General features: G+C 42.9%; 1 protein-coding gene across 1 annotated transcript; it reads right to left on the bottom strand.

Moving 5' to 3' along the window:
• Positions 1-4,764: 4,764 nt before the first annotated feature.
• Positions 4,765-20,831, bottom strand: LOC311034537 (kinesin-like protein KIF11; the record flags this gene model as incomplete). The annotated part of the gene is made up of 25 exons (XM_084042416.1): positions 4,765-4,875; positions 6,212-6,420; positions 7,449-7,668; positions 8,279-8,397; positions 9,486-9,646; positions 9,915-10,054; positions 10,453-10,608; positions 10,946-11,071; positions 12,232-12,404; positions 12,836-12,971; positions 13,363-13,434; positions 14,319-14,433; positions 14,560-14,633; positions 15,031-15,118; positions 15,511-15,599; positions 15,820-15,915; positions 16,151-16,247; positions 16,702-16,847; positions 16,936-17,026; positions 17,113-17,237; positions 17,393-17,578; positions 17,722-17,800; positions 18,498-18,595; positions 19,592-19,721; positions 20,764-20,831. The coding sequence occupies 25 exons, from the start codon at positions 20,829-20,831 to the stop codon at positions 4,765-4,767; spliced, it is 3,105 nt and encodes a 1,034-aa protein (XP_083898542.1).
• Positions 20,832-22,015: the final 1,184 nt, after the last annotated feature.

Genomic DNA, 22,015 nt, shown 5'->3' with positions numbered 1-22,015 from the left:
GACATTGGTACCAAATGTCATGCTTTTATGAGATTATTTTTTATGAGTGTCTTTTGCATCATCTGTCAACACTGTACACGGCCATTTTCAATTTAGTCAATAACTCACTTCCTGTTTCAGATCATTTCAGGCACCCCTTCTAGGATGTCTTAGGATGACCCAAGGGACATGTATGCCAAATTGTATGCTTTTATGAGATTCTTTAGTTGTCTGTTGAGTCAATCGACAACACTGTAGGCTGTCATTTTCAATTTTGTCAATAACTCACTTCCTGTTTAAGATTTTTTTGGGCACCCCTTCTGGGATGTCTTGGGATGACCAAAGGGACATGTGTGCCAAATCGTATGCTTTTATGAGATTCTTTAGTTGTCTTTTGAGTCAATCGACAACACTAGGCGGCCATTTTCAATTTGGTCAATAACTCACTTCCTGTTTCAGATTCCTTTGGGCACCCCTTCTCAGTGTTGTGCCTGAACGCGTTCAATGAACGATCGTTCATGAACTCGTTCGTATTTTGGGCGAACGTGAACTGAACGTACTGTATATCCGCTAGATGAACGTTATTGTGAACGCGTTCATTCTGGCGTTTGTGAACGGCGTTCTCTCTTCGTTCAAACTTCGTTCAAGAGTGTCCCAAAATTCCATGGTTACATCGGTTTGTCATGTTGTATTTCATCCTATTCTGTGTTTCCGAGGCGTCTTGAACGCACCATCAGCCAAAAAAAGAGAAAAGCAAGGCGGCGTCTCACATTCATGTGCGCAGCGCGGAGACCGACTCCGAGTGAACAGTCTCATTGCAGCGACAGCTAGTGAACAGCACAGACAGTTACGGCCACTCCGCCAGGGCGAAGAGCTGACACTTTATCCGCTCTGCGAAGCTCATTTCCCGGCCACAAGCATTTGGAAGTTGACTTGTGTCTCTTCCAAAGTATCGGTGTTGTTTCCTTGGCTTCACTGCCGACAAAATTAACTTGAAGCTGGGCTGAATTAATAAAGTAAACACCGCGGAACGGCGAAATGAGTTTGGGATGTTACAACAACATGTCCGGACCGTGGCTGATGCGTCGTGCACCTTAGCCTACAGCCGACTTTAGGACGGTAGCCCCGGCCCCCGAACCTCTGAATGAACGTATTGTAGTCTGGACGTCCGACCCGACTTTATTTTGGCATTAAAAGTGGACTTCTGCACCTGGCTTTTGATGTTAACAGTGTCATACACTCACTTTGACAAGCCCCCAGCCCCCCCGCCAAGATGAATGAAAAATTAAAACACCATTACATTATTATGCATTACATTAGTATTAACCACATGAACCCCAGATGGGGGGAACATAAGCCAAAAATAGCCGATCTACAAGCTCACAACGTGTTGCAGCGCGACGCGTTGTGAGCTTGTAGATCTGCTATTTTTGGCAGAGAGAAAAAAAGCGTCCAAGAAAAGTAGGCCTCCCACCAAGATGAATGAAAATCTTTAGAAAATAGCAGATCTACAAGCTCACTGTGTCGCACCGTGACCTGTTGTGAGCATAGAGGTATAGGTTGTGAGCTTGTAGATCGGCTATTTTCCAATAGCCAAAACTTAAATAGGGCTGAAGTGATTCATGTATTTGCAAAATCTACATAGTAACTAGTAACTTCAGTTTTCAAATAATTAAAAATAAGTACAATATTTGCCTCTGAGATGTAGAGTAGAAGTATGTAGCCTAAGTACTGAAAACTGCTAATACTCTAGTAAAGTAAAAGTACCTCAAAATTGTACTTAAGTACAGTACTTGAATAAATGTACTTAGTTACTTTACACCACTGGAAATAATAAATATAGGGTGCTTTGTGTATGTACACCAGAGAGGATATAATGTATAAGAAAATTAAATAAATAACATTGGTTTTATAATGTATTGGGTAAAAAATAAAAGTATAGTAATAATAATAAATAATAGATTCGGATGCATCCTGCTCCATATACAATACAATACAATGCACTGCTTTTCAGTTAATCATTCAAGTTTGAGACAATAAAAATATGCGATTAATAAGCGATTAATCGCGCGATTAACTACACAAATCATGCGATTAATCGCGATTAAAAATTTTAATCGCCTGACAGCACTAATATATATTGAAAAAAAAGAACGAAAAATAACTGAACTAGTTCATTTTTTGAACCATGAACTTTAGTTCAAAATTTTGAATTATGAACTGAACTTTGAACTAGTTCATTTTAAAATTTGTGAACTGAACTTTGAACTAGTTCATATTTTAAGTGAACTTTCCCAACACTGCCCCTTCTAGGATGTCTTAGGATGACCCAAGGGACATATGTGCCAAATTTTATGCTTTTTGGAGATTCTTTTGGTGTCTTTTGAGTCAACGGTCAACAGTTTAGGTGGCCATTTTGAATTTTGTCCATAACTCACTTCCTGTTTAAGATTTTTTTGGGCACCCCTTCTAGGATGTTTTAGGATGACCCAAGGGACATCTGTATCAAATTTCATGCTTTTATCCGCCGCGTAACGATTTGGCCATTTTTTGTGGTTAGCACCCCCTACTATTATAGGCTCTATGCACAGCAGCCATATTGTGAAGACATTCACAGTTGTCAATGATACTAATGAAGGCTCTGTTCCATTTAGTGTAGCACCGTGGTTCTCAGATTTTTCCAGGACCCCCATAACTCTGAGAGTGTACACATGGTTACGGGTCCATTTGGTTCCATGTGTACACTCCCAGAGTTAAACACTCGTAAGGGGCCATTTGGAAACCCCTTAAGGAACCATGAAGGTCCCTGGACCCACATTTTAGAGCCACTTGGTGTAGCACAGTGTTTCCAGTGAGCCAACATGCACAATATCAACACCCTGACTCTGTTTGACCAGAATGGTCTTCATTAGTATCATTGCTGACACCTGTGAATGTCTTCACAATGGCTGCTATGCATAGGGCCTATTGGCATCATAAGAGAAAAAAATCCAAACATGTAATGCTTCCATTACTGTCTACATCAGCACCATGACCTTTTACTGCCCCTCTAGTGGCAATACTGCATGTATGCCGACTTACAGAAAGGGTGCATATAAGCTGTGCCAGATGTCTCACTGATTTAAATATTTGCAAATGGGAGGGACAGCCCTCAGACTTCACATTAACTTGAATCAGTGAGTCTGTAAGGAGGAGGGAACTGGGCCACATAGACCGGGGGGTGACCTTTTTTTCCCCCAGAAGGTCCCTCTACCCTTTCAGCTATGCATGTAACCAGTGTCATATAGGATTTTCACAGTGGTTAACGCCCACAAACTATTATAACACTGACCGCAGTTTCCAAGTGGACGAAACACCACAAGTCGCATTCTGTGTGTCTTGAACCTGTGTGTGAGTGAGAATAAATCGTCTGAATAAGTCGGGTGGAAACCGCATATGGCCAAAGCTGTTACGTTTCAGGATTAAAATCCAAAAATAAATAGCAGAGTAGCAGAAGCAGCAGCACAAGCTTGCAGGTCTGCTACTTTTATGTGACGCTGTAGTATGACCAAGTAGGGCATGCATTAATTTAGGAAAAAAATAAGCAGTGGACAGCAAATAAGCAGTGGACAGCAATCTACCAGGACATTTTAGAGCCCTTTGTGCTTCCGTACGTTTACAAGCTTTATGGAGATGCCGATTTCCTTTTCCAGCAGAACTTGGCACCAAAACTACTAGTAACATCAGTCAACTGACCTGAACCGCATAAAGAATCTAAGTTGTATTGTCAAGAGGACGATGACACCAGACCTAACCATATCGATGAGTTTAAGGCCACCATCAAAGAAAACCTGGGCTTCCAGAACACCTCAGTAGTGCCACTTAAGTATTGAGTACATAAAATAACACTTTTCAGATGGTTGCATTATAAATCCTTTTGAGTGGTATCATGGAATAATCTTTTAGACAGATTTTTGTGAGCTGTATGCAATAATCATCAAGATCTACATTTCTTCGATAGCATTTTTTAAAAGCAGCATCTGTACAAGGTTTTCCACCCGACAGGGATTAAAGGCTGTAGATTTTTAGGATATGGCCAGCATTGTAGTATGATCCCGACATCCTGTGTCTGCATAGTACTGGCCGAGAATCTGGTCTGAATGTGATTTGAGCTCAAATTAAAAGCTACATAAAAGCAATGTATGGAAAAATCTCGTTTTATTTCTAAAATCAGTTCGCGTAAAACATATGCAAAAAAAAAACATTGCAAAAAATTGCAAAAGAACACAAATATGAATATTAAAACAGATTTAAAATGTACTGTTACTGTTAATATCAGCAACGTTGTTTATAGGACAACGTAAAAGTCTAAGCAGAGGCTTTAATTTTGACTCCGAAGAGGCAATTTAGACTTCGCTTCAGACGGAGCTTCAGTCTTGGGGACCCGCCGTTTCTTCCTCTGCAGAGAAGTCTGAAAGGACAAGAGGATATGATTACTGACATGAAGCCATACATTCAGCTGTCAGATTCAACCTCAGGATTACATTAGCAGACCACCAACAACCTCTAAATACAGCTTGGAAGGTCATTTTGTCTCATACAAAAGTGGTTCTTAAACTTTTTAATTTCAAGGACCCCCATAACTCAGTGTACAAGGTGCATTTGGTGCCATTTGTACACTCAGTTACAGACCTATGGTCCATTTGGAACCCCCTCAAGGAACCCTGAGGGTCCCTGGACCCCACTTTGAGAACCAGCGAGGTCCAGGTTGACATTAAAATGTTTAACCACTAGACAGACGAATCTTCAGCCATGGTTGGTGCTACCCACCATGAAGAAGGGTCCGCGGCTGTTCTCGTTGCAGACCAGGTTCTCGTCGACGAAAGACGAAGAGGCCGCTTCTTCCTCCGGTATATCCTGCAAAAACAAGCAGTTGATCATTAGAACGCTACCTTAAAACCAAGGACTATTCCACGACAACTACAGGCATGCAAACAGACCAGGGATAAAAAAGGTGACATGACCAAGGCACATTTTTGAGGGCCCCAAACCATTTTAAGGGGTGGGAACACCAGCATTAAGCTATACAGTTGCCCAGTATTCTTCAGATATTAAAGGGTCTACACCATGAATTTTAACTTTTTCTTCATTTTTGTGTGTTTTTGGTCTCCCCCACCTCTCTTCTGTTCCAACAAATACCCGACTTCGAGCATGCAGGCTTTCATAGGCTATCTGTGGTTTTCATGTAAATTGGTCTGAAAACAGTCCGTCAGATTTGTTCCCCCACCCTACGTCACGTCTGGGAACAATTCCTCCCGTTTTTCAGTTCTAACAAAAAAAAAAAAAAAAAAAAAAATCATTTTTATTTTTTTATAAATTTTTTCTTATTTTTTTTTTTTACTTTTTCCACACAGAACCAGGACATGACATGCATACAAACTGGCTCAATAGCGCCCCGTGCCAAACAGGACAATGTGGTATTGCAGGTGAAAGTGCTTTATAAGCCAGAGAGAAGTTAGTTGGAATGAGTATATCTGAGGCTTGATTTAGGCTCAAACCTTTTGAAAAACGTTTGAGGGACATACACAATATGATATCAAATATTATTATTATTTTTTAAATTCATGGTGTAGCTCCTTTAACTCATAAATGTTATAGAAAATGTCATCTCCCTGTAAATATGCGTTTGTCAATCCATATCACTATAAAGCCAGACATCCATGTCACTATAAAGCCACACATATGTTTAAAGATAATAGCAAATAGACCAGATACATTAACAAATTATAAACTTTTTTCTAGATATGGTAATTAAACATTTTAAAAGTGATTCTCCCCAGCCATATAACTATTAAGAATGCATTGGTAGGGTTACCAAACGTTTCAGGCCGTGACCCAAAATAATCATATTTGAACTGGGGACCCCCGCACCGTGACAAGCACTTCAGTTCCACAGATAAATATTGTGAAAATAGCCTGAACTACAAGACCACAAGGCTATTTTCACTGTGCAACATGCTTCCAATCCAAAATGACTGAGAACTTGAATCCATGGGGTTTAAGCCATTAGGACCGGGAACACGTCGGTGTCATTTTAAGATTTCTTTGGCAATTCAAAAAATGGCAGATCTACAAGCTCATAGCCGCGCTATGAGCTTGTAGATCTGCCATTTTTTGAATTGCCAAAGTATAAAATAATGGTGAAAGTGGTTGCACAGACGTGTTCTCGGTCTTAAAGGGTTTAAGCGCTCACCTGTTCCACCCTGTGCTCAGCCTCCAGCTCCCGCTCTGTCTCCAGTGCGTCGGTGGTGGCGGTGGCCTGCAGCTCCATGGTGGCCTGCAGCTCCATGGCGGCCTGCTGCTCCTCCTGTTGGAGACGCAGACTCTCCAGCAGCTCAGAGCGCCGGCGAGACTTGACCAGCTCCCTGGGGAACACAAACTCCCGCCGCTGAGGGGTCATACCTGGAAGGACCACAGAGGTTTTGGAGATCAGTCGGTAAAGGGGCCGTCGCCATTTGTGACATTTATTTTGACCATTAGTCTTAAATAATGGCGGTTAAAGGGATAGTTCACCCAAACAATTCCTTTTGTATATCGTTTAGTCACCCCATGGAGACTTGAATTCATGGATATGTTTTTGTCGCATGCCTAAGACAATAATTTGATGGTAGGCAGCGGTTCCGGTAGGAGACACAAAGGAGACTTGGTCTCCTACCGGAACCGCTGTCGGTCATAAAATTATTGGCTTAGGAATGCGACAAACAAAAAAATATCTATAATTAATGGGGTGATGGGGTGACTAATCTATAGAAAAACATTTGGCGGTGACAATCCCACATTTGTAACTATACCCTTCAGGACAGGAACCCCTTTTGGGGTTCCTCTAAATCAGGGTTTCTCAAAGTGGGTGCCGTGGCACCCTAGGGTGCCGTGACACCAGTCCAGGGGTGCCTCAGAATGTTTTCATAATATTTGGAATTGATCCATATCACTTTTGGACCTACACCAAATCTCTTTGTCAAAAATAGCAGATCTACAAGCTCACAACGCATCATAGCGCGATGCGTTGTGAGCTTGTAGATCTGCTATTTTTGACAAATGTTCCAACCAGAGTGGTTAAACGTCAAGTATAAAATTATTTTCAACCTGCCCTAATGGAAACTGATATTCTCTCAATTTTTGCACATGACATACTGTATCTTAGACGGAAAGATTTACATTTTTAAGTACCGTAATATAACATAAATGGAGGGTCACAATAATAAGTAACAATGTAATTCAGGGGTGCCGTGGATAAAAAAAAAATATTTACAGGGGTGACCTGAGCCAAAAAGGTTTGAGAACCACTGCTCTAAATAATGTACTATTAATAGTTTTATACTTTCAAAACCGTTATCTGCAATGTGGGAAGTTTTTTCAACAGATCAAAATTCTATGTATTACACAATATGCCTGACACAATAATCAAAACATGTCTTCGTGGTCCTTACCAGTAGGGACGTCTTGCCGCAGCTCTTGGTGGAAGTTGTGGACCAGCTCCTGGGCGCTCTCCACATGGCCCTGGAGGTCAGCCTGCTCCTGGTCCAGCACAGCCTGGTCCAGGGAGACCTGCGTCTGGAGCGAACGCACAGCCTGGCTCGCCGTCTCCTGCTGCCCGGTCAGCTGTACCCTGGTGTCTGGGAGCAGCGCTGTGGAGTGGTTCTCCACACTCTGAAAGATCAGTGACATGGAATTAAGAAAAATTAAATGTTTAGGTGTCATCATTCTACATATAGCCAACCACTTGAATACATCTTTTTTTACAGATGGCTTTTTAATGGACAAAATAATAAGTCCTGCCTCTGGGGGATAAATTTAAAATCGCCCACAGGTCCGGGGTCCGCCCCTGGAACTAAAGTGACAGGGTGGGGCAGCAAACTCACATTTCATATCAAATTGATTGACTGTGACATCCACACTTGACATCAATCAGTTAAGATAGAATTAAGTGCGGGACATAGTATGCCCCAGTCAATAAAGTGTGTATTGGGGAAAAGAGCCATCTGGTGGCGATAGACTGTAATAGCAGTCTATGATTGTAATAATTTAACAGCTGATCTCAGACCATTTAATGCGGCCCCTGGCCACGTTAAAATCAATTAGACTGTTAAACCGAGTACAGTGTTTTTTTGGGGGCACAAACATTGGTTCAAAATTTTGGAAACCGCCCAACCTTAATCTCAACCTGTGATCAGGTGATTGTTACAGGCCTATTAGCAACACACCTTGTTGTGTTGCAAGGCCAAACCATGTGACCGTCTCATCTGCTTTTGTCATTTACCTGCTGCAGGGCTTGAGTAGCAGCAGAGTTCTGCCCCAGCAGGGACACCTGTTCCTGGGCTTGGTTTTGGACCCTCTCCTGAACTCTGGAGCAGTGACTGATGTTACGGTCTCCAAGTCCTGTTAGGGTACAAAGGCATGACTGTGAACAAAGACTAGAATGAACTAAACCTGGTGCTATTTTGTGTCAAATAGCTCCATGTTCATTGCTATAGTAAGTCTCCCATCTCTCCAGCACTTAAAGAAAAAAAAAAAAAACACATGTTCAGTTCAGAGAGAACTCCATAAAAATAAATAATAATGTCTCTCTTGGCAGGATGAAATTGACAACCCAAATGAAAATGTAATTTCAATTCACTAAAGAGCTGGCGAGACCCGTGACTGCACAAACTCCTTTAAATAAAGTGTTAAACAGCTCTATATTCATCATTGCTAGAATTAGTTCAGTGACAGGGTCTCCCTGGGTCCCCATATATTTAGTGGCAGCGGTGGCCTAGTGGTTAGAGGGGCGGCCTTGATACCGGAAGGTCCCTAGTTCGATTTTTTTTCAAACTTTGCTTTGCTTCCCCACCTCTTTACCAAGAAATAAAATGTTCAGGGATACCAATTTAATTCAATCAGGAGAGAGAACTCATTTCCGAAGTGAAAGTGGTGAAACAATCATGAGCAGACAAAATTGGAAAACAAGTGTATAAATTACATTGTGAGGGGCCCTCTCCTGATGGGATAACATTTATTCTCATATTTTGGTTTACTAAAGAGCTGGAGAGAAAGGGAGATCCCTGTTAGGGAATATAGAGCTTTAAGGGATGGTTCACCCAAATAATTACTTTTTCCTATCGATTAGTCAGCCCATGGAGACTTGAATTCATGGATATTAGCTTGTGTCGCATTCCTAAGCCAATAATCTTATGACCAGAGGACCGGTAGGCAGCAGTTACGTAAGAGACACAAAGGAGAATCTTTGTGTCTCCTACCGGAACCGCCGCCCGTCATCAAATTATTGGCTTAGGCAAAACAAAATAGAACAAGTCTCCATAGGGTGACTAATCCATAGAAAGTCATTATAGGGGTGAACTATCCCTTTACAACAAACATTGTTTTAACTGAAGAAATATCACCTAAAGCACCTTTAAATGTCCAATGTGAAGTGAATTCCACCTACACATTTTTTTTAAATGAGCAGAACAGACAGACAGATGTCCTACCAGTGAGAGAGTCGTGCAGGAGGGTGCAGTAGCCTGTACTCTCCTCCAGGGTCTGGTCAGCCTCCTGGGCAGTGTGGCGGATAGCGGAGGCCAGGGAGGGGACGGTGGCGGACAGGTGGTCTGCCTGGACCGCTACCCGCTTCTCTGATGCACTGCAGCGGCTGGACAGAGACAAAGAGACGGTGCATTGAGTTTGGGCTTGGAGCTTTATGAAATACTTTAGAAAAATGTTGGAAGTGATGAAGTCGTTTTAAAAAGCTGCCATTTACTTGCAACCCATTAAAAAAAATAACCCTAAGCCAGGGAAAAGGGGAAACAGTGCTTTACGTTCCAGTGAAGCTTATGCACAAACAGTAGGGGGGTAAAGATGAACCGATAAACTGTTGTAGTGTGATTGTATGGTTGGAGTGAAGGTGGTGGTCTACTCACGTGGAGACGGTTTCCCTCAGGGCTTGTACAGGCCTCTGCAGAGCTCTGGTGGCTGCGTTCAAATCCTCAAAGCGGCTCTTGTTGTTAATGGCCAGCAGGCTGAGCTGGCTTTGGAGACACTGGATCATCTGATCCATGTCCTGTTGGGAGCAGAGAACCAGGACTTCATTTACAAATAGAAATACCAGTTTTTCCCTTCCCGGTCAATAGCGAGGAAGGGAGGGCTCGAAGATGGGACCCTCTCTAACCAAGGGCAGCCACGGCTGCTACAAGTATAGCATAATTTGAGGACAGTTTTCCTGGTCCACACAAGGCGAATGGTTGAGTAAGAGTTAGGCATACAATTAGGAAAAGATTCAGGTTGGTTACGTATTTAGAGGTCAAGTTTAGGGTTTGAGTTGTGCCTGATTTAAACATAGCCGTGCACCGGTGTTGGGCCAAAATAGCCCATCTACAAGCTTGTAAATTAGCTATTTTCAGCTTTAGGGATAAAAAACAAAAAAAGGCATTCATAGGTATTTTAACATGTGTGGTTTACCGTTTGTTGAGTTTCTGACGATTGATGGAACTTCTCGGTGAGATTAGCATGTTCAGCGTCCAATGAGCTGAGAGCGTCCAGGGAGGACATCCTCAGCTCTGCCAACTCCTGAACATGATTGGTCAGAAACACATTGACCTCCTTCATGGCCTCCACCTGATTGGATGACAGGGAGTGAGGTCAGAGAGAAAGAGCGATGGAGAAATTAAGCGAGTGCAGTCATCACACCCTGTCTGTGCATTTAGTAAATATGAAACAAAGTAGTTCTCAAAGTGGGGTCCCACAGCTAAATGAATAAGCTGATGTATATAGAGGTAAAATGGTTTAACTGATTTCGATGCCATTTGAAAATCGGTTATTTACAAGCTTGCTTTGCGACACGTTGAGTTTTCAAAAACATATTCCACATTTTAACCAATACTGTCAATTTGGGGGTCCTTGACATGAAGTTTGAGAACCACTATATTAGTAAATGTAATGGCATCATAAGGACCTTGTCAGCCAGGGCTCTCTGGTCTTGCACGGTCTTCCTCATGGCCTCATTCAGCGTTCTGATGGCTGAGACGCTGGGCAGAAGAGAGGCCGCAAGAGCCTCCTGCAGGTCCTGCTTGAACTCCTCCTAATACACACACATTCAGAGAACATTGAGATTATTATTAGAGTTGTTCCGATACCAGTATCGGAAAAGCAGCAGATACTGCCTAAAAATCATCATCTGTGAGTATGCCAGTCTGATACCACGTGATTTATCACAGTCGTATAACAGTCCTGCATCAAGTGGAGCATTCAAAATATCACTGTTTCTACCCTTACATTATAAGTGTAGCAGCGCATACAATTACTAAAGCAATTTGTGAACCACTGATCTAGGAAAGAATACAGGAGTATACAAGTGGAACCAAATGGACCCGTAAGTGTCCAATTGGTTCCAGTTGTACACTCTGAGTTACAGACCTGTAAGGGTCCATTTGGAACCCCCTCAAGGAAACCAGATGGCCCCTGAACCCCACTTTAACAAATGGTAGCCAATCGGTACCGATCGATACGCAAGTCCTGGGTATCGGTACCTCTAACAATTATGTTTTACAAGTCCAAAATGGCCGCCAATACATTTTGATTATAAAGCAAACAAAAGCCACATTTTGATTATAAAGCAAACAAAAGCCACAAATAAACAAAGATGTGTAAGAAGTCACTGTTATGACATTCTACTCTGCGATCAATTGCCACAATCAAACCGTGAATTAACAATTTAATTGTATTTTTCATTGAACGTGCAATTCATTTTGGGCTCCGTGGAGAAAAATTATACATGGCAGATATGAAAACCAACTTCCACTAAGAAATGACTGACATTTTTACACTAGACCATCTACAAGCTCACAACCGCACTATCTTACACTTTGGCTATTCAAAAATAGCAGATATACAAGCTCGTAGCTCGGCACCGAGTGCCGCGCTACGAACTTGTAGATCTGCTATTTTTGAAAGATCTAGAAATGTTCAGCAAATCTTTGTATATATATTGTTTAAAGCAAACATTTGTAACTCAAATCTTTGCTTCTGGAGGTCCATGGAACTAAATATTTTAAGATGGGGGTCCGCTGCCAAATACATATACATTTTTAGGGTCCTTCACATGAAAAAGGTTGACCACTGATATATATATAGCAACATAAGTTTGTTCAAAAAACGGTTAGGATTTAGAAGACATTTTGTAGAATCGGAACCCTCAGGCCTCAATGGGTTAAAGGTGACAAATGGGCAAAGGTCCCTCACCTGCAGCTCCAGCAGGCTGTCACTGTTCTCCAGGCACAGTGCCTCCTGCTGGTTGAGTTTGCCCTGGAAGCCAGACAGGCCCTGGGCCACCAGATGTGTGACTCCTCCCATGAAGGACTCCATGGTGGCCACAGCGCCGCGCATCGCCTCTTCGTTCACCGACAGCACAGAGTCTAAGGAGGGATCATGGATTAAAGGTAAATAAAATTGCAGGACTGAAAATGTTTTGTATGGCCTAAAGTCCTAAATGTGTTTTTTGTGAATCAGTGTGACGGGAGTGAAAGTTTCTCTTAGGCCAAGTCCTGATCTTTGTGAGCGCTTTGTTTCTTGAACAATAGAGCACAATGTTGTCACAGACTCACCGCCGGGTGGAAAACGTGTACAAAACTGTTGAATTAGAACAACATTGTGCTCCCATGTAGTCACAAGCTCTGGCATTTATTTATTGGTTGAATATTTATAAAACTCCCAACTGTTAGACTGTTTCAGAAATTTTGAAAGCTTAATTTTTTGTAATAGTATTTCTGAATTATATACTGCTACTTTAAGTAAAAATAAAAGCAGCTGCTGAGCAGGCTGTGGTGCTTTGGCCCTTTAAACTCACCCATGGATGAGGTTAAGCTGGCCAGCGTGCTGCGGTGCTTTGAGGCTTGCTGGCGGACGCTGCCCTCCATGTTGCCGAGCACACCATCCATCCTCTGGCTGAAGCTCTGGCGGACACCGAGGTTCTGCTGCTCCACCTGGAGTTTAGAATGCTGAATGTTACTGGACTGTCTTACAGCAACCTAATGCAGGAAATCAGCTGTGGGGAACCTTAAACATGCACTCTGACGTTCAATCCACCGAACAAACGTATGTCACAGTCACTGTTCAGGAAATGGGGGGGGGGGGGGGGGGGGGGAGAACTAGAACCAACGTAGTCCTTATTTAGTCACAAGAACATTAATGCTCATCGAAAATATCCGATCTACAAGCTTGAGCGGCTATTTTTGCCAATTTCGTATAACGCGACAAACTAGGGCATTCATTTACAAAAGCAATGTGAAAAGTTGAAACGTGGCGATGTAAGGTTTCTGTCCTACAACAGCGATATGAAGTTGCAAAACGTGAAAACGGAGAATTGAGTAGCACCTCGGTCTTCCTGTCCAGCTTGTCATGGAGATCAGACACGTGACTGGTGCTGACGTGGGCTGTATTCAGCAGCTGGAAGAGATAAAACACACAAGCCATCAGATTAAGACTAGTTCAGCTTCCTCACACAGTGAAGGATGAAACATCTACAGCAGAATAATGACTACATTGCGTGACCGCTAATATCTACTTTGTGATCGACTGCACACCGGGTCCAGTATGGTAAAGTCAGCCTGTGAGTGACTGACTAAAAAGGTTTGATCGTTTCTCTGTGAGAGGCGCACACAAGTCAGTAACTTAACACGTCATAGTAGTGAAAATGTGCACTCTGTAGCGCTTGCTTATAATGTAAAGTTGTCGTCTAGGTAAACAAGAGGCTAAATGTTTTGTAGGACAGGGGTCTTCAACAGGGGGTCCGGGACCCCTAGGGGGTCCTCAGAGCTACTATAGGGGGTCCGCCAAATCTTTGTGTGATAGGATTTAGTTTTTTTTACATTAACCACTTGAACCCTAGAATTCCTTTTCTGAGGGGAACATTAGCCGAAAATAGCAGATCTACAAGCAGATCTACAAGCAACGCGTTGTGAGCTTGTAGATCGGCTATTTTTGGCAAAGAAGCTATAGGTGTAGACTAGAGGGAAAAAAGAGCAGACTTAAGTAAAAAAAATGTTTTTAATCTGAAACATGTTTTTATACAATATAGAGTAGGGGGTCCCCGCTTCATCTCTCTCAGCTAGGGGGTCCTTGGCCTGAAAACGTTGAAGACCCCTGCTATAGCAGAAGACTATAGGCTAACAGCATGTATACATAGGCTGAACAAACCATCACATGAAGGACGGCAGCTTTCCAGTACGCTGCAATTAATCCTTAATTTAGGAAAGCGCATAAAAAGTCAATATGGAGACAAGGTTTCTTCGCGACAGCAACGATATACGTTAAGTGTGTTGACTCCTCACCTGGTCAGCTGTGCTGTACAGGTTTTCCTGGGTGTTGGTCAGGTCAGAGCAGACAAACTGTTCCTCAGTCAGATGTTGTGCCGTCTCCTGGAGGGCCTTTTTGGTCTCCTCTAGCCTGTAAACAGAAAACCAGGACATTCATGCATTTTACTTTCAAGTCCTGCATCCCCTCTGGTTATCTACTTTGCTTTTGGACTGTAAGGTGGTGCAGAAAGTATGTGTAGTAATAGTTCTTATGAACCTGTGGTCTTTCTCTTCCAGCTGGACGGTGCACTGCTCCAGTTGGCTCTGGGTGTCAGTGAAGAGCTCCATCACCTGGGATAGAGAGGAAATGGACCAATGAGAGGCTGTATCATTGACACAAGGAGAACGTTCACGGGCTGGACAATTAACTGAGAAATATAACAGACTTAATCTTACTTAAGAACGTTTTTCTCCTATATTTTTTGTAAATTCTTAAATATATTAATGAAGTTGACAAACAGTTTGAATATTTGTAATTATTATAATCAACTAAATCATGTAGCCCAGTTAACTGGCAACGCTGTAGTTATACTTTGTGGTGGCGTACAAATATAGAGAAAATATCTGATCTACAAGTTCATCATTTGAGGAAATGTTTTAAATCTGGCCAATAAAACTTCAAATCAATACAACGATTCTTTCAGAGAGTTATAATTCGAGTTAAACCAACTTGTGGTGTAACACATACCTTCTTCAGCTCCTCCTCTGCGGCAGCGATTCGCTCCATATAGCCGGCTATGGTCTCCTCCTGGGCGGTGAGCTGTGCCGTCATGTGGCTGCAACACAACACAGGGAGTCAACACTCAGTGCTCTGACTACAGCAGTATTAAACAATGCAGGCAAGAAATGTTCAGAAATTTACCAAAATCTTTGAAATTGCATTAAATTCATTTTATACGTTTGGATCCCGGGGATACATCTTTTGCGTCACAAGCTGAAAGGTTTGGGAACCAGTGATATATACACACACACACACACACACACACCACTCACTACCAATGTTCCCAGATTTATAATTATAATAAGTTGGGAGATCAGGTATCCAATTAATTGCACAACCATGTTGGAAGTCAAGGAGCTTTCCCACAGGCATCAGCTGTTCCGGATTTGGGAGAAAAAAAATCACTAATGCCTGACAGTAAAAAAAAAACATCCCAAGGTGACATACCTATAGTTCTCAGAGGACAAGTACACCCCATTCTTGTCTCGAGCGGCAGCCAGGTCACGCTTCAGACGCTCTATGTCCTCTGTATATTCCTTGAGTGGGGGTGAGAAAGGAGTCCACATATAAGATGATTGACAAATGAGCTTTGTTGGAACATTATAAGATTTCCTCTACCATAAAAATGTACCAATTTCTCCGTCACACCAAGGTGTCGCTCGTCAAAAAGAGTGACCTTGAAGTCAACAACTTGTCACATCTGTACAGCGTAGTTTAAAAGCGTAACTCGTAACCATCACTTGTGTTTCCATTTACCTTGATTAGAGTCGTCTTGGTCATTTTTTGATTGATCTCTGGCTTATTCATTATGTTTTTGGCTCTGTTGGCGTACTCCAGGGTGCTCAACGTCTCCTACACACACACACACACACAGCACAGAGACACAAACGCAAAGCTAGCTTTAACTTCACAGATGAATACATACGGCATCATTATTCCTGGGATAGTCTAAACGTCATGAGCAAATAAAGTCACTGGATATGTCAATCTTATGACGGCGATACACAGTTCAAGTGTTCCATTGAATCTGGACCAAATCATAAATAATTTGTTGTGTACGAAAATAAATGAGCCCTGATGAACACACCTCCATGTTGCAGGAGGAGGGAGACACCGTGGCGATGATCGAGGTCTTGGTCCGTCCCCCTAGAGAGTCTTGTAGGATCCTGGTCAACTTAGACTCCCTGTAGAACATTAAGAGATCATGTCAGGAGATAACTTTACAGTAATTCTGAAGGGCAAGGTACACAAAGCTTGTATTCCTTTTTTGTAACAGTACAAAAGGCCTCAATCCTTTGTGTCCAGGTGAGCAAAGTTGGCCACATTAAGCATTACTATTCTGGGCATGTCATAATAAGTTTACATCATGCAGCTGAAAAAAATCACACCAATGTTGTATTGAGCCACGCTGCGTGCTTGTAGAGCAGCCATTTTCGGTGACGGTAAAGAGGGAACAAAGGCTGGGACAGAGTACAGACCCCTGGGGGTCCCCGGGCAAGGACATACAAGTGGTCAAGCAACAGGCTCCACTACTTTTTCCCCAAAGATTTTGAAAACCACAAGTGGGTCCAGACCCACTGTTGAACTACCTAAAGAACCTCGGCCGTACTGGAAATGGTTACGACAACCACAGCTTACCTATAAGGGACGTGAGGTCTTTTCTCTACCAAGGCGGTGATCACTCTGCCCAGCGTCAGCAGAGACTGGTTGATGTTGCCTGCTTCGCGGGCACGTTTGTCCTGTGCCCCCGAACGGCCAATGTTTTCACTGCCCGCAAGATCAACCTAAAGAGGACAGGGGACAGGTTGAGTAGGCATTTACAACATTCTTACTTCTGTGAAGCACCTAAACGTATTTGTGGTAGAGACGTACCAGGTTCAGTTTGCCAATCTTCACCAACTCTTCTCCTTCCACGGTGATCTCCTTCATGTGAATGGTGATGGAGAACACCGAGTGGGACCGACTTGAGAAGAAATGTAAATGTAAACATAAAGAGGCTTGCATATACAGTACCATCAACTAACGCGTGTATATGTTGCTGTTGAATACCTGGAATAGGCATTCATGAGAGTGGCCGCAGTCTTCCTCTTGGCAGAGCCTCGCTCAAGGATGGCGTAGACTTCGTCCTTGTTGTGTACGGTTATCTCCTCCAGACCTTTAACTACCACACCACGCTGTCAGAAACAACCAATGCATGATATAATACTTTGCAAAGTTTTAAAATGACAAAAAAGCACAGCAAATACAAGAGGGATTTTCACAAACTATCCAACAACTCCTGACATTAGCGCTCTATATCCAAAGTAAAAGTGTCCATCAGACTTGTTACCTTGTTGCGCGGGTCGTCGAAGAGGTTGAGCTTTTCGCCGACGTCCTCGCCAGGACTCAGCAGGTCAAAAAGCTCCTCGTTATAGATCTCCAGGAGGGACACTCTAACGGAGAACTCTGAGCCACTCTCTGCCAGCTTCCCGAAGATCTGGTGCAGCGTCCTAGGGATGATCCCAGCCAGTGGGTCCTGACAACAAACAAGCAAGCGTTTAGGCAACAACACACGCTACGACATGGCCAAGTGTTCTTCTGTGCTCATTTGGTTTGCAATTGTCCAGAACAAAGATCAACGCCTGTAATGCCCGGCAGTAGTTTGCGTGAAAAACTCACGTCCTCCCAAGTGACCTGCAGATCTGGGCTTCTCTCGCCTTCCATGGTGAATGTCTTTCCTGTCCCCGTCTGTCCATAGCTGACCAATCACAACAGATATACATCAGCTGGGGGATCGAGTAATGTGAGATTTTTTAACAGAGTTGCTTAAAAATGTGGAAGGGGAATCAAACGATTCAGATCTGACTTGTCACAGAAATGCCAATAGCCTGATTAACCACTTAAAAAAAAGTGTAATAAATGAACGTTCCATTTTAAATGCACTTGTCATTTTATGTTGCGTCCCTTATCCCCTAGACCATTGGTTCTCAAAGTGGGGTCCTTGGGGGGTTCCAAGGGGTCCCCAGCAAAATGTGTTAATATAGCATCACAATAATTTTAACCACTTTAACGTTTTTATATTTTGGCTTTTCAAAAATAGCAGATATACACGCTCATAACGCGGCACCGAGTGCCGCGCTATGAGCTTGTAGATCTGCCATTTTTGAAAAATCGTGAATATTTGTGCAAATCTTTGAATATCACATTTTTTAAAGCTAACATTTGTAACTCAAATCTTTGCTTCTGGGGGGTCCCTGGAACAACATATTTTCAGATGGGGGTCCGCGGCCAAATACATATCATTTTGGGGGTCCTTGACATGAAAACGTTTGCGAACCACTGCCCTAGACTGGGGGACGTAATAGCAACCATTAGTCGATTAACTGTTTGCGCCACTAGACACTACAACCTCAAAAGTGGGCTCCAACACGAGTTTACAGCAAATGCTAGCTTACGCAAAGACTGTGCAGTTGTAACCCATGATGACCTCATCAAGAATGGGGCACACGACGCTGCGGTAGACGTCAATCTGCTTCGCTGCAGGACCAAAGACCTAAGAGAGACGACAGAGGGAAACGCTGTGATGGAACATACACACACACACGGAATGTGGAGTCACAACTGCTGCGCTTTTTTTTTAAGCCTTTAAGACAGTGGTTCTCAAACTTTTTCATGTCAAGGACCCCCAAATTGACACTTATTAGCCCGGGGACCGCCATTTCAAAAGATATGCCAGGGACCCCCATAAGAGAAGACTATTACGGCTCTTGCAGTGATTCTCAATCATTGTAATTTAAGGACCCCCAGTTTGACATGCATTAGGCTACAGACCCCCATTTAATGGCATTTCTATCTCTGGGACCCCAATTCATATTGTAAAATCAATGTTGATTTAACTCTGAGAGTGTACAAACACTGTCAGAGTTACAGACCCATAAAGGTCCATTTGGTTCCTATAAATCATTTAACTGGGGACCCCCTGGTATCCCCTCAAGTACCCCTGGGGGTCCCCGGACCCCACTTTGAGAACCAATGCTTTAAGACCGGGAACGCATCTGTGTGTCAATTTAAGATCTTTGGCTAATCAAAAATAGCAGATATACAAGCTCATAGCACGGCACTTGTTGCCACGCTATGAGCTTGTAGCTCTGCCATTTTTTTTAAATTGTGAAAATGTGCAAATCTTTGAAAATATATTTTTTAAAGCAAACATTTTTAACTCCGTTACAGCTTCTGGGGGCCCCTGGAACAAACCATTTTGAGATGGGGGTCCACGGCCAAATACTTATAATTTTTGAGAACGCCTTATAGCAACATTAGTTAGGATTTAGAATACGTTTGTAGAATTCCCCAGAAGCAAAGATTTGCGTTACAAATGTTCGCTTAAAGACTCACGATTTCCCCCCCAAAAAATAGCAGATCTACAAGCTCATAGCGCGGCACTCGGTGCCGCGCTATGAGCTTGTATATCTGCTATTTTTGAATAGGCTAAAGAAATCTAAAAAGACACGTTCCCGGTTTGAATGGGTTAACATAAATGTCCACTCACCATGTCAAAGGTGTAGGTCTTCCTGGCTGCGGCTGCCTTGTCGTTGACCCCGCCTGTACGCACAGCCACCTCCTTTCTGTTGGCGTCGCAGTCGATCACCTTGCGCTCTCGAGGCGCCTCGTCGAAGGGCCTGAAAACACAAGGATGGGGCGACTTATAGTCAGTGTCATAAGACCTCAGCCACATCGTTATGCAACAACAAAGTAGCTAGATACATTTACTAAGCATCGGGTACAACATTACCTCCAAAAACAACTAAAGACTGCTGCCATTCACCAAGTAACCTGTGGTGTAAGCTAGATAGGCTACTGACTAGTGGGAGAAATATCATTCTTTTCTCGTTTATCCTCAGTGGTAACAGGATAAGTGGGCACCAAGGAAGAGTGGGCACCTCTGTGTTAAATTTGCCATTTTTTTAAAATATTTGGAAAATGTTTTCAAGTAAAGTATACATGATTAGAAGTTAGAACATGCTTAAAGGTTTCATGACGTGCAGTTTTACCACACATTAAAAGTCTTTGTCATGGTCCTTCAAATGTGTATAGAAAGTTAACAAAAAATTCCACTCCATTGATCCATGGCAGGTGTTTTTCTCTCACATTTCTAAAGGCTTTTCAACTGCAATGAAAAAATAAATCTTTGCCTGCGGGTGTCGCTGGTGAGGGATTTTGCCTGTCAATCATCACCTCTGCTCCGCCCCCCCCCCCCAAGGAAAGGATAGGGGAGGGGAGGGGCGAGGATTAGAGTGGGCGGGATTAATCGACAGTGACCTCACTGTCGAAGGGCCAAGCTCAGATTACTTTTCAGCCTAATTATTCAGAAAACCCCAGACCACAGAAAATCCACTGAATGTTCAAAGTTCAGATCTTTTGGGTGTAATTGAGGCCATAAAACCCCCCAAAAAAACATAAAAAATAAAAAAGTGAAAGTTAAAATGAATGTCATAGTGTCATTGTTGACACTATGTGTCATTCATTAATGAATGCAATTATCTTTTCAAATTATATTTCAAAAGATATGCCAGGGACCGCCATAAGAGAGGGACCCGTTAGGGTCCATTTGTACACTCTCAGAGTTACAGACCCATAAGGGTCCATTTGGTGCCTAATCTATCATTTAGCTGGGGACCCCCTGGAACTCCCTCAAGGACCCCTTAAATGACACCCAAATACCTGCATCTGACGACCACCTGGATGTTCTTCCCAAGGTTCTTGTCCTCTCGTCTCATGTTGGAAGCCATGGCGAGACAGAATACACACAAAAACAAACAGAAAACAAACTCGCCACGCTCACAAACACAACGTTTCTAAACAAAGAAACGCCACAACAAAACTAAAACACGGATAAAAATGTTCCGAGCGTGTTTGTGGTGCGTTTCCCTGCTTGTTTATCCTCGAATTGGTCAAACTGCGACACAAATAACGCCAAGATACGCTGTCCGTTGTAATGTCTGTCTCTCTGTTGGCCGTTACTGTTAGCCGCCTGCTGCTACTTAGTGCGTAAATTGAATACAGGGGAGTATATATAGACACAGGGATAACAGGACACAGGTGAACACAACTGACAATCAACGCTGGGATAGGCTGGGAGACTAAGAGGACACAGGTGGAAACACAGACAATCACAAGACTGGTAAGACAAGGCATGTACAGAACTACAGAGGCAGACAGGAAGGCACAGAACATACTACAAAATAAGATACAGGCAAAAGGCAGCAACAGCAATACAATACGAACGATACAGTCCTAATAAGTCCTTATAAGGTCAAAATAAGGTCAAAATACAGTCAAAGTCCGAGGCCGCCTGGACCGTGACAGTGTGTGTGTGTGTGTGTGTGTGTGTGTGTGTGTGTGTGTGTGCGGCGCGTGCGTGACACGGCCGGAAGCGGAAGGCCTACAAATTCACGCCCACTTTTGACACAGCACCGCAACGCTACTCGAGGTCCGTTAGAACGATGAACTGCAGCTCTCAATGCAATCTCTATGAGAGGCATTGTCAAATACCGTCATTCATTTTCACTGGTTAACTACTGAAGCTGTAGCGATTTTTTTTGTGTTCTAATAAACTGTCCCATTTGTTTAATTTGTCCTTTTTAATGTCCCATATCTGCCATCTCGATATACTACCCACAATATACTATAATATACTCCATCAGTATGTCAAAACCGCTAGCATCGGAAATCTAGAGTTTAAGTGGTCGCATGGTATATACAGTACGTCACGGACGCATCCCATGAGGTTTTCAATACCCAGAAAACTGGCGAAAGTGTCCGTTTTCAAGATGTTTTGAGAGCTTTGGACCTTACGGGTCCATTTGGTTCCATTTGTACGCTCTCAGAGTTATGGAAAATAAGACAACCACTATGCCACACTAAATGGAACATTTAGCCTTAATTAGTATCATTGGTAACACCTGTGACAGCA

The sequence above is a fragment of the Gymnoscopelus microlampas genome (assembly GCF_963454915.1).
Source record: "Gymnoscopelus microlampas genome assembly, chromosome: 19".
Lineage (NCBI taxonomy): Eukaryota > Metazoa > Chordata > Actinopteri > Myctophiformes > Myctophidae > Gymnoscopelus > Gymnoscopelus microlampas.
The sequence above is the reverse complement of the archived record's forward strand: the minus strand, read 5'-3'. Positions and strand labels throughout refer to the sequence as shown.